The 15,026-nt window shown below is 36.2% G+C and overlaps 1 protein-coding gene across 19 annotated transcripts in view; it reads right to left on the bottom strand.

Moving 5' to 3' along the window:
• The window catches only part of BPTF (bromodomain PHD finger transcription factor), a gene marked incomplete at its 5' end in the record, with an annotated part of 95,897 nt that overhangs the window by 43,645 nt on the left and 37,226 nt on the right, over positions 1–15,026 (bottom strand). For all 19 annotated transcript variants that reach the window (XM_081115893.1, XM_081115882.1, XM_081115897.1 and 16 more), the window contains 6 exons: positions 596–775; positions 2,969–3,107; positions 4,159–4,288; positions 11,971–12,102; positions 12,563–12,918; positions 14,181–14,368. In XM_081115893.1, the coding sequence (XP_080972019.1) occupies positions 596–775; positions 2,969–3,107; positions 4,159–4,288; positions 11,971–12,102; positions 12,563–12,918; positions 14,181–14,368 (1,125 nt within the window). The remainder of the gene's footprint in view (positions 1–595; positions 776–2,968; positions 3,108–4,158; positions 4,289–11,970; positions 12,103–12,562; positions 12,919–14,180; positions 14,369–15,026) is intronic.

Below are 15,026 nucleotides of genomic sequence, written 5' to 3'. Positions count from 1 at the left end.
GCAATTCCATATGTCCACATAAGAACTTATACACACATGTTCATATTAGCATTATTCATAATAGCCAAATGGTAGAAAAGACCCAAATACCCATCCACTAATGAATGAACAAAATATGGCACATCCATTTAATCAAGCATTATTTGAAAATTTTTAAAAATGAAGAAATACTGATACATGCTACAACATGGATGAACCTTAAAAACATTATGCCAAGTGAAAGAAGCCAGTCACAAACACCACATATTATATGACTCTATTTATATGGAATATAAAGACAGGCAAGTCCATAGAGACAGAAAGCAAACTGCTGGGCTGGGGAGGGGGATTTAGGGAGGATTGGGAATGCCAATGGATGTGAGTTTCTTTCTGGCGTCATGAAGATGTTCTAAAATTAAGTACGGTGATGGTTGAACAACTCTGTGGAATACTAAAAACCACCAAGTTGCACACTTTAAATGGGTGAATTACAGGCATAAGGATGTTTCAATAAAGCTATTATGAGAGAGAGCATGCACTACCTTTCCTGCTGTGCGAACTAGACCCAGGGCATTCTTACCACCCCAGGCTGCCCCTCGCACTGGGCTCTCCTTACCTTGGTCCTTCTTCTCAATAATCTCTGAAATGTCCATTTCACTTTGCTCTGATCCTTTTGCTGCATCTGAATCTTTTATATGGTCTTTATCAGAATCAGGCTCTGTTTTTATTTTTTTTGGACTTCGTGGGCTTTTTCTTCTATCAGATTCATCCATATTTTCATCCGTATTAGTTTTGGCTAAAAAGAACCAAGTATATAGTAACTATAAATACTTCAAATATTAGCAATGTAATATATTTAGTTTGGTGAAAGATCAAGTACTTTCCAGCAAAATATACTTCATTCTTTTTTATTTTAAAAAAAAAAGTTGACCCAGACAAGAAAAAGCTAAGGGAGCTCATCACCACCAAACCAATATTTTAGAAATGTTAGAGGGTCTTCTTTAAGAAGAAGGGAATAAAAAGAGTAAAAGTAAGCACAATAAAATGGCAGTAAGTATATACCTATCAACAACTGAATCTAAAAATCAAAATAAGCAAAATAAGCAGAACAGAAACAGACTAAGACACAGAGAATATTCTGACGGTTGCCAGAAGGGGGGGGGGGTCAGTAAAAAAGGTGAGGGGATTAAGTAGTACAAATTGGTTGCTACAGAACAGTCACAGGGATGTAAAGTACAGCAGAGGGAATACAGTCAATACTATAATAATAACCACGCATGGTGTCAGTTGGATGCAAGATTTATTGGGATAATCACTTTGTGAGTTATGTAATGTATAATCACTGGGGTTTACACCTGAAACTAATATAATAATGTATCTCAAATGTAATTGGAAAATAAACAGGTTCAGTGTATCTGAGTGTGTGCAGTCCATGAAAACCCACTTAGATGTACATCTTTGAGTCATTTTATGTATATTATCCTTCAAAAAAATGTTTTTTTAAAAAAGTTGAAGATCCTATATATATTTTCTTATATGTTTGGGTGACCTAAAGCATAAAAGGAATGACTGCATTTTAAATGTGTGTTAGCAGCCTTCATGTATGAGACTATTTCAACTTGTTCACTGACGACAGAAAGTCTACATCAGTGGTTCTCACATACAGTGTTACAGAACCACATTAGAATTCGATGAATTTTCTGATCCTCTGAGCAAAAAAAAAAAAGAAAGTATGCACACAAACTTTTGTAAATCAATTTCAATGGATTCTTGGATAATCTTGAAGTTTATCCATAGACTCCAGGTGAAGAATACTTAAGTCTATATCAGAATAAAAGAGAAATATCCAAATGTAATGTGTGGCCTTGTTTAGAAATGATTTACTTCCAACAGTAAAAAGGCATCTTTGAGACAACTGGGGCAATGGGAATATGAGCTGAGAATCAGATGATTAATATGTTAACTCTTGTTAATTTGCTGAATGTGATAATGGCATGATGGCTATAAAAAAAATATCCACTTTAGTTAGAGATACATACTGTACTACTTTTGGTAAGTAACATAATTTTGGGGATTTGCTGTAAATACAGGGGGCGAAACTCCAGGAAAAAAAGTGGGCAGTGACAACTGAAAGAGTGATAGAATTTGATAACTGCTGTGTTGAATGATAGTTACACGGGAGTTCATTATTCTATTCTCTTTTGTGTAGTTTCAAATTTTTCATACGAAAAACAAAATGAAACCCACAAAATAGAACTATTGTCTGGATGAATATTCTTGGCCCTTAGAGGCATTTTCTACCTTTTATTTTCTTCACTTGAACTAAAATATCTCAAGGACTTAGCAAGATATACCTATTTTTTATTTAAATAAATGAATTCTTCCAGAAAGGTCTGAATGAGGGTAGGAAAAAAGAGTGCAAAAAACACACTCAGTACCTGTCAAGACAGCAGGATAGTGGTGAGAGAAGAAGAGCATCATACAAAAGGGATACGGAATGTGTCTGGAACCCACAGGACACAGAAGAATAAAAAAAAACTAAACTGATCCTCCTTATTCAATGTTTCTTTAGTTACTGCAGAACAGCTGGGAAATATTTTTCAGTGGTTTCAAGTTGGTCAGAAAAAGTTTTATATGACAATGGTAATCTTGATATTTAAAACAGATAACTGCCTGGCCGGCATGACTCAAAGGTTGAGCACTGACTTACGATCCAGGAGATGACTCTCTCTCATTACTGATGTTTCTATCTCTCCCTCTCCCGTCCTCTCTCTCCAAAGTCAATAAAAATATATTTAAAAAATTATAAAAAAAATATGTAACTATAAAATGTTTGCTGTTTTTCCCATTAAAGTCTTGACATAAATAATATTAATATTCACCCATTACTAAAGTTGATAATGTGTAAAACCAACGCATACAGTTTCAGTTATAAAAAATAACACAAATCAGAAACAATTCTACAGAAAAAATAACTTCCATTACTTACCTCCTTCTAACGGCTTTCTGTAATTCACATTAGTGTTGCCTGGCAACTTAGGAACAAACCTATAAACGTGAGTTTTACTAATCCAGCTCCAACCACCATATCCTGTTACTCTGTATTCCTCTCCTTTTTGCTTCCAAACCTGGTGTAAATACAAACATTCTGGTTAAACAAAAGAATGAGAATGCTTATAAAAGCACATGTGGTTTTATATATTTTTCCCAAACAAAATCAACAGGCAGGCAAATTAATTAAATTTACCAATAAATTTTATTTTCACAGAGAATCAAAGATTCATGAAAAAAACTTAATTTTCCTTTCTGATATAAAAAAAAGTAACACAAGGGGAACCCTAGTACACTGCTGGTGAGAATGCAGACTGGTGCAACCACTATGGAAAACAGTATGGAGGTTCCTCAAAAAATTAGAAATGGAGCTGCCGTTTGACCCAGTGATTCCACTCCTAGGAATGTATCCTAAGAATCCTGAAACATTCATCAGAAAGAATATATGTATCCCGATGTTCATAGCAGCACAGTTTACAATAGCTAAGATCTGGAAACAGCCCAAATGCCCATCAGTAGATGAGTGGATAAAAAAAGCTGTGGGACATTTACACCATGGAATACTACGCAGCTGTAAAGAAGAATCTCGTACTCTTTGGGACAGTATGGAGAATATTATGCTAAGTGAAATAAGCCAGGCAGAGAAAGATAAATATCACATGATCTCGCTTATACGTGGAATCTAAAGAACTTAATAAACTGATGAACAGAATAGATTCAATGACATGGAAGCATAGATGAGACTGATGAATGTCAGAGGGATGGAGGAGGGCGGGTGGGTGGAGGGGGAGAGAGTAACCAAAGAATTTATGTGCATATATACACAACCCAAGGATATGGACAATGGTGGGGAGAGGGACTGGGGAGGGGGAAGGGACGGGGTGGAACGGGTCATCGGGGAGAAAAAGGGACATCTGTAATATTTAAAAAAAAAAAATAACACAATTTTACAGTTTTATGACAATTTCAACAAATTGGTCTAATAACCCACCTATATTCTACTAAGATAAACCTATGCTTATAAAATTGTCAGAAAGGTTAAAGTAAAATAAATTAAGTACTCAAAGTTGCAGAATAAAAGTCTCAGAAATGGCTAACACTATTTTGAAAGATTAAAAGTATGATTACCTGATGTTTAACTGGAAACGTGTATTTTACCCACGTAGCTTGTTGCATCGTTTCTTCCTCTTCTTGTTTCTTCTCCTTTTTTTTGACTTTCTCTTTTTCTTCTCTTTCAATTGATGTCATCCGGTGTAATCTAAGAATATAAGAATACAAAGATAGAATTACATAAAACTTTGAAAAACAAACAATATAAAAATACAGTGCTGAAAATTAGGAGGCCATAAACAAACAACGGTTAGCTGTAGTCCCCAACCCAGACAACCCCAACCCCGAAAAATAAGTGGACACACAATTCCCTAACAGGAAAAATCAAACAGTACAGAAAGGCAGGACGCAACGCTGTGCTCCCTGTAAGACATACTCATTCCTGACTTATTCCTAAAATATTTCATGCACACATCAATATATTTACACAAAAGGGGTATTATATTACAAACACAACTACCCAGTTTTTAATCAATGAATAATTGCACAAGGAGCTCTCCATACCAGAAGATACAGATCTTTTAAAGAATTAATGTATCACTGCATGAATATACTATAATTTATTAAACCAGCTCCCTATTGAAAGGAATACTTTATTTCTTCCCCCCCAAATAAGACCAACAAATATAAAACCTTTTATTTTATCAACCAATATTTCTGATTCTATCTAGCACTGGGATTTTAAAGCCTTCACATGGTCCACTAACATAGAACTCAGGCTTCCTACATCCACAGAGAAAGGGACCCAATGTCTCCTGCTTTGGGTGAGGAGCGGGGCTGAGAAGGGAGAACCACACCAATTAGACATCATCATTAGGCAAAGGACAGAAGCCACACTCTTTTTTCAGGCCAAAAAACAGGTATCGCTGCACCCAGCAGTAAGGGGATGGGCAGGCCTGTGGTGAAGCTCTAAATTAAGGTGTTTTAGACTCTATGTTCATGAATGGGACTATTTCCTAGAAACAGGGACGGTAATCTAGAGAGACGAGCTCCTATCTTTCTGAGAGCTCCAAGGTAGAATTGCTTTTTAGCAAGCTCTACCAGCTGCAGCCAATTTCGCATGCACAGCTATGCGCCAAGTGGAAAGATAAAGAGATCCTTTGTCAAGTTGGGGGTGGGAGGTGCTAATAAGCTGTGAAAGTGGATTTAATTCTTTTTATCTCCATCCCTCCACCAAAAACTCCGTATTTATCTATCTCCACTTTTAAGAACGTTTTGTGACCCTGTGACTACAGGAACCCAGAATCTAGCCTCCCCCAGGCTGACAGAACTCATGCTAATTAACTGCACACACTAGCAGAGCCAACATCCTTCCCTCTCACACAGTGGATTCTCACCAGGACCAACTCACTGATTCAAATACCATCGATTTGCTGCCACTCTTGGAACCAGGAAGTGGGGCAAGCTCTGTAGGCAGGGCAGGGTGGATAACCCAACAGCCTCAGCCCACCAGAGTAAGGAGGGAGTGACGAGGACCATGTAGAATCTCTCAACAGTTTCTCTGGGGTCAGCTTTAAACACCTCTGCAAGGTCAGGTCCAACACAGTAACTGTCCATCTTCACTGAAAGGCCAGGGATGGCGCACTGTGTGGGAACAGCAGTGTAGTGACACTCTAGGGGCTCATGGTTGAGCTGGACACTCAGCTTGCGCTCTTACTGTTCACACAGGAATAGGTCCATCACCGCCAACGGCTGAACTTTGCTGGGGAAGCCAGGCCTGTGAAGTGGCTGTAGCTAATCTGCGATGTCAGCTAACCCAGAGTAAATTCTATTGTTCTCACTGCCACCAAAACAATCCTTATAAGAGAAGGCAGCAACAAAGGAGCCCCAGAAGAGTTCAATTCCTCTTGGCTGGGCAGAAAGCTTGGCTACTGCCGCCAGCCTGGAGGCCCCAGGAAGGAAGCTCCATCAGGGCGGACTGCCTACCTCCAGCTGCTGCTCCACACTAGCGGGTGCAGTGGTGGCAGGCGTTCTTTCCACACCTCCATGGTTCAACTGAGAGCTGGAACGAGCTTTAACTCCGCTCCCAATCTCCTTGTTGTGTGTGTGTTTGCTATTACACTCAAAGCTACAATAAGCAATGTTTTCTGTCTTTCTTGGTCAACTTGGGGAGTCTCTCCCAAAGTTCCCCAGTGCTGGGATGGCTAAGTCCAAATGTTCATGCATTTAAAATGCTGACCATGCGAAACCGCTCTTAGAACTATACGTTTTACACTGCATCGATTATAAAGCCACCGTTTCCCATACCTTCACTCAAGTTAGTACCAACTTCTAAATTATTACCTCAAGTGAAAGAATAAATACTATCCCACTGTTCTGATTTACATTTCTTTAATTATGAGAGAAGTAACCTTTTATTTTATTTCTACTGGCCTTTCGTATTTATTTTTCTGCAAAATGCCAGTTCAAATCCTTTGTCTTGTCTGTACTGGGCTATCAGTCCTTTTCATTTATAAAAAGGTGTTTGTCAATTAAGGAAATTTTCCATTTGTAGTGCAAATAGTTTTCCTCAGTTTGTCATCTGTCTTTTGAGTTTGATTACATTAATATTTTCCACTCAGAATTTTAAATATATATATCCACTTTTTTCCTCTATGGCATCTGGGTTTTATATCTGTTTAAAAAGAAAGTATCACAACAAAAACATAAATTAATCCATGATTTCTTATTAAAGTTTTGTTTTTATCGTTATTAAGAGGTGTTTTTTTTAAATCTTTCATTTATCTGAATGTTTTTGCTGAGGCAGAGATCTAGATGATATTTTGTCCAAACATGCCCTGCCCTCTTTTTCTCTAGCATGTGATGCTATCACAGCCAGATTCCCATGTGTGTTTAGATCTATTTCTGTATTCTGTTTGATTCCAGTGTTCTACTTCCTCTGCAGTACAAATAATTTTGATTATTGAAGTTTCAAAATATGTTCTAATACAATCCCTTTTTTTATAATACCTACTTCCCTTTTCCTACACATTAATCTTTCTAGATGAAAAAATTAGTATCATTTTTGTCAAGCTTCCCTGCCCACAAAGAAAAAATCCTATTCACAATGCAAATAAATATTAATTTTGATTAAGTTACTATAATTAACATAATACACAGCATATCTTTTTATTTACTCAAAAGTATCCTTTTACATCTTTAGTAAAATTTTAATGATTTCTTTACATGATCCTGAATATTGTTAAATTTACTCCTAGTTGAAGTTTCTTTTCTGTTGTTCAGATATTTTCTTTCATTATGATTTTTAAATAGTAAAATGTAACCAGGTTAAGAAACAGAACTTTATCAATAACCAATACATCTGAAGCTAGTATGTCCCACCCTTAGTCATTATCCTGACTTTTCTGTTATCATTCCCGCACTTCTCTTTATGGTTTTATCACCCATGTGTGTATCCCAAATAGGATAAAATTTGGCTTTGAAAACTCAGTACCAAGAATAAAACTAGCTACACGAGCAAAAGAGCAATAATGTCACTATTAAAGAAGGTTACTGAGAAAAAATAAAACTTTCATCTGGGTCACAGTTCACAAGTTGAAAAGGGCCTCTTCTGGTGAAATTCAAGGTCAAGAGCAAGGCCTGGAAGGCACCAGGCTCACCACACTCAGAGGATCTGGCAGACTGTGTGTAAATAGGTGCTGCCGAGATGGATCTGAAGAGGACTGCTCTGCATTTCCTGTTTCTGGGCCTTCTGAGGATTCTGTGGTGCAAACTGTGACAATTCTCAGTTCTCCCCCTTCTTAGGTACGTTACCATTTGTACAGCTGCACTACTGCATCCACAATCTTACTGGTGCTGTGTTCTCTCTTGTTCCCTTTGTCCCTGTGGATTTATGCTTTTAAAAAATCCCTCTGCCATAAGTTTTGGTGGAGCTCAGCAAGGAGCAAACTTAAATGCGTTTACTCAATTTGTTTTTTTAACTCAGAACTCCCACTGTATTTTCCACATGGTTACTGTTGGTATACATAAAACCTATTGTTCAGTATGGTGGCCACTTTCATTTTCATATTGTTTCTGATAGTTCTAAGTGTATAATTAGATCAACTAAATAATAATTGTGCCTATATCTGCTAATATGTTTTACAACTCTTGACAAACTGCCTTGGCTAATACTTTTAAGAAATGTTAAAAGACAGTAGTGATAGTTCACATCTTTGTTTTGTACCACTTGAGTGTTAATGGGAATGCTTGATGAGTTTCACCAAAAAGCATGATGGTTTGGTTTGAAATACATCTTTACAAAAAATAAAAGACTATTCATCTATTCCTATTTACTAAGCTGTGCTTTTTTTTTAACGAATTAATAATGAATTTAAATCTTTAAATACCTTCTTGGCATCTAACGAGAGGATCAAAGTTTTCTTTCTTTGATATCTTAAAGTAGCATGGAATTAATAATCTCCTAAGAATGGACAAGTCTTCCATGCCTACGGGAAGCCAATTTAGCTATGGTTTATCATTCTTTGAATTCACTCCTAAATATACTTCCTAATGTTTTAAGATTTCTTGAATGCACATCTATTTACTATTAATTGTTCATCAATGGTAAATATTAATAAAGACAAGGCTATAATTTTCTACTTATCTATTCATCTAATTATATTTATCAAGTTTTATACTGACACAAATAATAACCTATAAGATTTCCTTCTTGTTCTATTTTGTGAAAGAGTTTCAATACAATTATGTTTACTGAAACTTGAGTAACTTCCTTATGAGGTCACGGTCCTGCCTGTCCAGTGACAGCCTCTAAACTGAACCAGAAATCCTTTTCCTGCCTTAGAAGAGTGCAGCCTACTCAGGCCAATGACAGATCAGTGGGGCTCCCCCACCCAATTCTTCTACCCAAAAGTAGGATCCCCTTTCTCTGTGGATGTAGGAAGCCTGAATACTGCATTAGTGGCCCCTGTGAAGGTTTAAATCCCTCGTACCAGTGAGAGGATCACAAATATCGGTTGGTATGTCCCATTTTCTAGTCTTGATATTGGTTATGTTTTCTCCCCCCCTCCCCCAATTCCTGATAATCTCATCAGAGGTTTGTAAATTATAATAGCATCTAAGATATGTTTGTTTTCTATTTCATCAAATATTTGATGTTCTTTAGTATTTCCTTTCTTTCTGCTGACGTCGTCAGATCTATGTCTAGCTAATCAATTTGTAGTTCTTCTTTCCCAGTATAAATGTTGAAGGCTACCAACTTCTCCTGGGTACTCTTTTTCTTAAAAATAATCCTCACCCGAGAATATGTTTACTGGTTTTAGAGAGAGAAGAAGGGAGGGGGGAGAAAGGGGAGATAGAGATAATTGAGAGAGAAACGACAACTGGTTGCCTCCCATAAGCTTCCCGACCAGGGACTGAACCCGAAACCTAGGCATGTGCCCTGACCAGGAATGGAACCTGAAACCTTTTTGGTGTACAGGATGACGCTCTAAGCAACCAACCATCCAGCCGGGGCTCCCCTGGATGCTCTTTAGTTACAGCCCCAAAATTTCAATGTATGTAGTGTTCCCATGAACTTTCAATTCAAAATGTTTTCTAGTTTTCATCATAATTTTTCTTTGACCACCTGCTAATTTAGAGGTATATTTTTTAAGTTTCAAGCATACAACCCTTACACTGCTTTAAACTTTTACCACAAATGCCCATATCCTTAAACAATATTCTAGCACTGTATTAGCATATGTTTTTAAATTTTACATAAATCAAATAATACTCCATGTATTTTTTTAGGAAAAGAATTCTTTTCACTCTGTTGTACATTTATGAGATTCAATCTCACTGACACTTGTTGCTCTAGTTTTTCACTGGCAGTCCATTACAGAACCACACAATTTAAACATGCCTGATTATGGCATTTAGGGGTTGTTAGCAAATTTTAACCACTAAAAAAATATTATAAAAAAAATATCTTTTAATATGTATTGTCATATACATGTAGGGTTTCACTAAGGTATTTAGTTAGGAATAGAAAATTTTCAACTTTGTTTTTACCAAATTGTTCTCTAAAATGCTTATAACAAGCATTATACTAGTTGCTCTTTTATCAATGTATCAGAAGTCTCTTTCTATTATGTCACATTTTTGCCAACACTCTCAAATTTTGACAATCTGTTGAAGAATATGAAATAATAAGTCCTAGTTTTTTAATAAATGTTTTTCTTAATGTTGATTTTTTTTTTTGCGGGGGGGGAGGCATGACATCAATGTGAAAGAGAAGTATTGATCAGCTGCTTCCTGTACACACCATGCCTGGGGATCAAACTCACAACCCAGGTATGTGTCCTGACCTGAAATCAAACTGGTGACCTTTCGGTATACTGGACGACCCTCAATCAGCTGAACCACACTGGCCAGGGCTAGTTTTAATGTACATTTTACATGGACGTTAAGCATCTTTTAATGTTTTTGGCTACTTGTGTTTCCTATGAATTATGTATGCATTTTTTCTACTCAACGGTTTGATTTTTTTTGTTTGAACTGAAGTTCTTAAAAATATTGTGAAGATTAACCCTTTTTTTACTGTAGTATAATAAAAAAAAATCTCCAACTTGTCACTCTAAATCTTCATTAGAATGTTTAATATTCAGAAACAAATTTATGAAAGGCATGATTTAGTCATTCCAAGTTATGTTTGAGTATTGGGAATTCTATTTAGCAACATTTCAATTAGCTTTAGTCCTTAAAGTAGTGTTCTCTGCCATCAGGGATGTAGCTGCCTGGTCCACTGATACAAGTTTCAGCATGGTCACTGAATAGGAGAACATTGAGACAGAACAGTTTGTTGCAAGTCTGGAGTTAAATGCAAGAAGGAACAACAGAAATATACACTACTGCCTCACAATTGTCTCTGGCTCTCTCCTGGCTTTACCCTGATAAAAGAGAGCCCCAAGAGGTAGAATAAAGGTATGCCACCATTTAGCTCTCCTCTCCAGGGGCGCAGTCGGTAGCACCTTAGCTTAACCCATTTTTGTTTCCCTAGGAAGAATTAAGTTTATTCCATTTGTGGAAGCCTGTACTGGTTGCAGCAGTTACATTCAAAAGGGGAGGACGAAAAGAGAAAGAAAAAGAAGTATATGTAAGATTTATGTGGGAAAACAAAGAAACAGAGCAATCCTTAGCAGGTAAAAAATGTTTAGTAGGTATAAATTAACTTTTCTTAAGAAAACTTCTCATTACATAATAAAACATGTTGAAAGCAACACGAAGCTATATTATTATTTGGAAAATGGCAGTGTTGTTATACCTTTGGAGTGGGGCCCTGTAGGTAGAATGATTCTTACTTTCCACATTGAATAATAATCTACATTTTTACCAAGAGCTTGTATTAGTTTTGTAGTAATAACTTCTTAAAGACTAACTAAAATTGAAAAAATAAAAATAAAAATAAAATCCCTAGGGCCAAAAAGTAGATTCAAGGCACAAAACGTATCTTTTTTTTTTTTTAACTATGTGCTGAAGTTACACAGCTCTTGATCTACTTAAGAACCACCTGATCTTTGTCCAGACACTCAACTCTAAATAAATCAGATGCCTAGCACACTACTGGAAACATTCTAGAATAAATATTCAAAGAAATGAGTGCTTTTTCTATTCAATAAAGATGCTTTTTACTGTAAAAACTACTAACTTCATATACTTGATCTGCTTTGATATTCATTACAATTCTATATTATGAATTAGAACTAATCTTATTATATATGGGAAGAAAATGAGGCCAAAAAGAATTAAGTCTTTAATATGGTCTTTTAAATACATTAACTTTCATTCTCAATAGACTAATCTTCCAAAAAGGAGTCTATACACCATCCACAGGGCTCAGAATTCACTTACCTCGTATGTCCTAAAGATTCCCGCCATATTGGTAGCATCACAACTGGTTTAACTGCACACTCCAAAATAGCTAAAGCCAGTGCAAATTCTCTGGGTTTGCTACACATCTGAACTGCCTTGATCCAATTTGCCCTGTATTTCAGGAGGAAAAACAAATATTTTACTTTGTTGATCTTAAGGTACAAGCACAAGTTGTAATTTATGATGCCTCCATCTTACAGAGCATTTGTTTCCAGGCTAAGCAGGTATATATATACTGCTACTGGAATTTTCTATCTCACAGAAACATAAATTTTGACCACTGGAAGGAATCCCAGAAGTTAATTAGTCCTCCAGCTTCTTAAACCATCTACAATGTTCTGTTACTTTGTTTAGTCTCCATTTGATTCCAGGGATAAAGAGTCTGCTTTCCAGAAACCTCCCAAACATTAGTGTTGGTTCAGTAACTTAGAAGTGCACTCATATCCTTAATGTGCCTAAACTGACTTCATTCAGTTCACTGGGAATAACCATCTGAAGTACACACCTGCCATGATCATTTTTTAAATAGTTACTATATTCATAGCAATAAATGAACCATAGCTTCGTTTACCTGTGTGAAGCCCAGTTGGGATGAAGAAACGATGAAGGGATGTTGTTTTCCAGTTGGGTGATAGTCAGTCTCAGAGTAGATACTGTAAGAACCTTGGACCCGTGGACAGAGCCATTCCATTTGAACTCTCCTGCTGGAGTCAGACAGAATTTATGTGCAAGATGCCTTCTCTTATCATGGTCTTCTCTGTGCTGGTGCTTATTCAAAGCAAATGAATTGGTGGAGTACTGATTGTGGTAGACACGATACTTCCCTTCTTGACCCAACTTAAAATAATTGTTGATATTTCCTTTCATGACCACTTCCTTTTTGGTGCTCAACCGTGAAATTTCTCCTTGAGAGTTAACTACTAGTACCTGACCAAGAAAATAAAAAGACTCCATTGTTTATACCAAATATGCAAATTTGATCAATTATCTTTCAATAATTTATGTTAATCATTCCAAATAAGATACATCTTACAACTGAACTTCTGAAGTTTAAAAGGTAGTTAATTGTTTATAATTAAACAATCAAGATATGCCTGCCAAAAAGAAAGAAAACTAACCTTTATTAAGTGCCTATTATATGTCAGACATTATTAAGTACTTTCATGTATCTCAAATAAACACACAAAACTATATGCGTAAATCATTCACCAGTCATTATTTCAAGCCTATAATATATAGGTTAGGGAAAAAGGAGGGCATTATACATACTATTCCCCAAAAAATATATTCCTAAAAATACCTTTTCTTTTGCTCCTTTTATCAATTTTAGCTTTAGGAGAAGAGCCTGAGGATAATCTAAAATAGTGTAAAGAGTTGGTGCCAATCCTTTTGTGGACTATGAAATCAATAGTGGGCCTTAGTCAGCTTTTTAAGAAAATGAACTATAATACAATAGAAGAGAAAATAACAGAGTGCTTCCCACATAGTAATGTAAAATATTATTTCAGGAAAGTAGTGTGTGTACTGGGGGGCTATGAAAAATATCTTCCTGAGGGTCAGAGTAGAAAAGAAGTTGGAAAGCCACTGCTTCAAGCGATTCCTATGATGTTAAGAAGAGAGCAATGCAGAGCCTTGCTATCTACCCTGCAAATGATTCTCAACTGGGAGACAAAGTTATGACCATTACTCTGTCACTATGGCTAGCTGGGGGGCAGAAATACTGAGTCCTGACTTCAATCTTTTTGTTCATAATGAGATGAGATGCTGTGCTGTGCGCTATGCACTGTACTCTGCCATCAAGTCCTGTCCTTTAGCTGCAGGTTCACCAAAACTGATTCTAGCTGGACTGGAGCCTTAAAGTATCTACAAATACCCTACTCATTATCATGTGTGGGGATAAAGGCTCCATCTCTTTAGAATTACATACAATAAAACTAACCATCAAGAAATAGAGTATACCACCCATTTACAGCATTTCTATGCATGGACTGAAATTTGGGGGGCATAACTATACTTATAAACCTAACACTTTAATTTTTTTTAAATTCTTGTTAGCCAATACACTCTTGGAAGTGAAGAAAATATAATTCAAAAGAAGGTCTATAAACTTGCAGCCCCTATTTCTAAGGTATGGTAAATAAAATTATTTTACATTCCAGAAATTTTTGTTTTAAACAGAAAGAACACACCTCTTTGCCCTCCTTAAATAACTTATTTGCTTCATGGGCTGCGGCTGCCACCTGTTGGCTCTTCAGCTGACTAAGTTTGCTGTCTGGATTCCGTAACCTGGTGATGATTCGAGTTGAACCGGATGAGCCTCGTCCACCTCCAGGAGACTCACTTATTTCCCCATTAGACTTTTCTGATTTGAAATCACCTGTTATCAAATGAAAAGCCAAAAATAATTGCTAACAGTAAGTAAATTATGTATTTAATACTACTTTATCTAAAACTCATACCTGGGTGCGCATCTAAGATCCAGAAAGTAAACAAAAAAAGTCCTTGAAGAGCCAAAGCAAATGTATTCATTCTTATAGGTTTTACTTAAAAGAAAGTTATGCTAGAACTTGACTGTGAGTCATTTATAATTTTACAGAAAACTCAAACATGCCAGGTTATCTGTTTCGAAGCTCATCTACTAGAAAACAGTAAGGGCTGCTACAAGTAACAAACATAAGTCAAAGCGCACACTAACGAAATGTTGCCTTATATATTAAATGTGGGTTTCTGTATAAAAAGTAAAGGATGCAATTAAATTTATAAAGATTTCCACCGAAATTCTGCTTACATACCTAATGGTTGAAAGCTTATAAACATAAATGCCAAGTGAATTTTCTCCTAAGTAATCCAGATAATTATCTGCATATGCAAATAATTATACATGTGAAAATAAACTAAATTAGTTTTTCTTAAATAATAAAGACCTCTCACATTTTCATCGTACTTAATTTTTTAAAGTGACAGATTTAACAACAAAGGAGCAATTTCTGCTTTCCCATGAATCTCACTTTGGCTGAAAATTTCTATACATTCTG

The sequence above is a fragment of the Miniopterus schreibersii genome (genome assembly GCF_964146895.1).
Source record: "Miniopterus schreibersii genome assembly, chromosome: 16".
Classification (NCBI taxonomy): domain Eukaryota; kingdom Metazoa; phylum Chordata; class Mammalia; order Chiroptera; family Miniopteridae; genus Miniopterus; species Miniopterus schreibersii.
The sequence above is the reverse complement of the archived record's forward strand: the minus strand, read 5'-3'. Positions and strand labels throughout refer to the sequence as shown.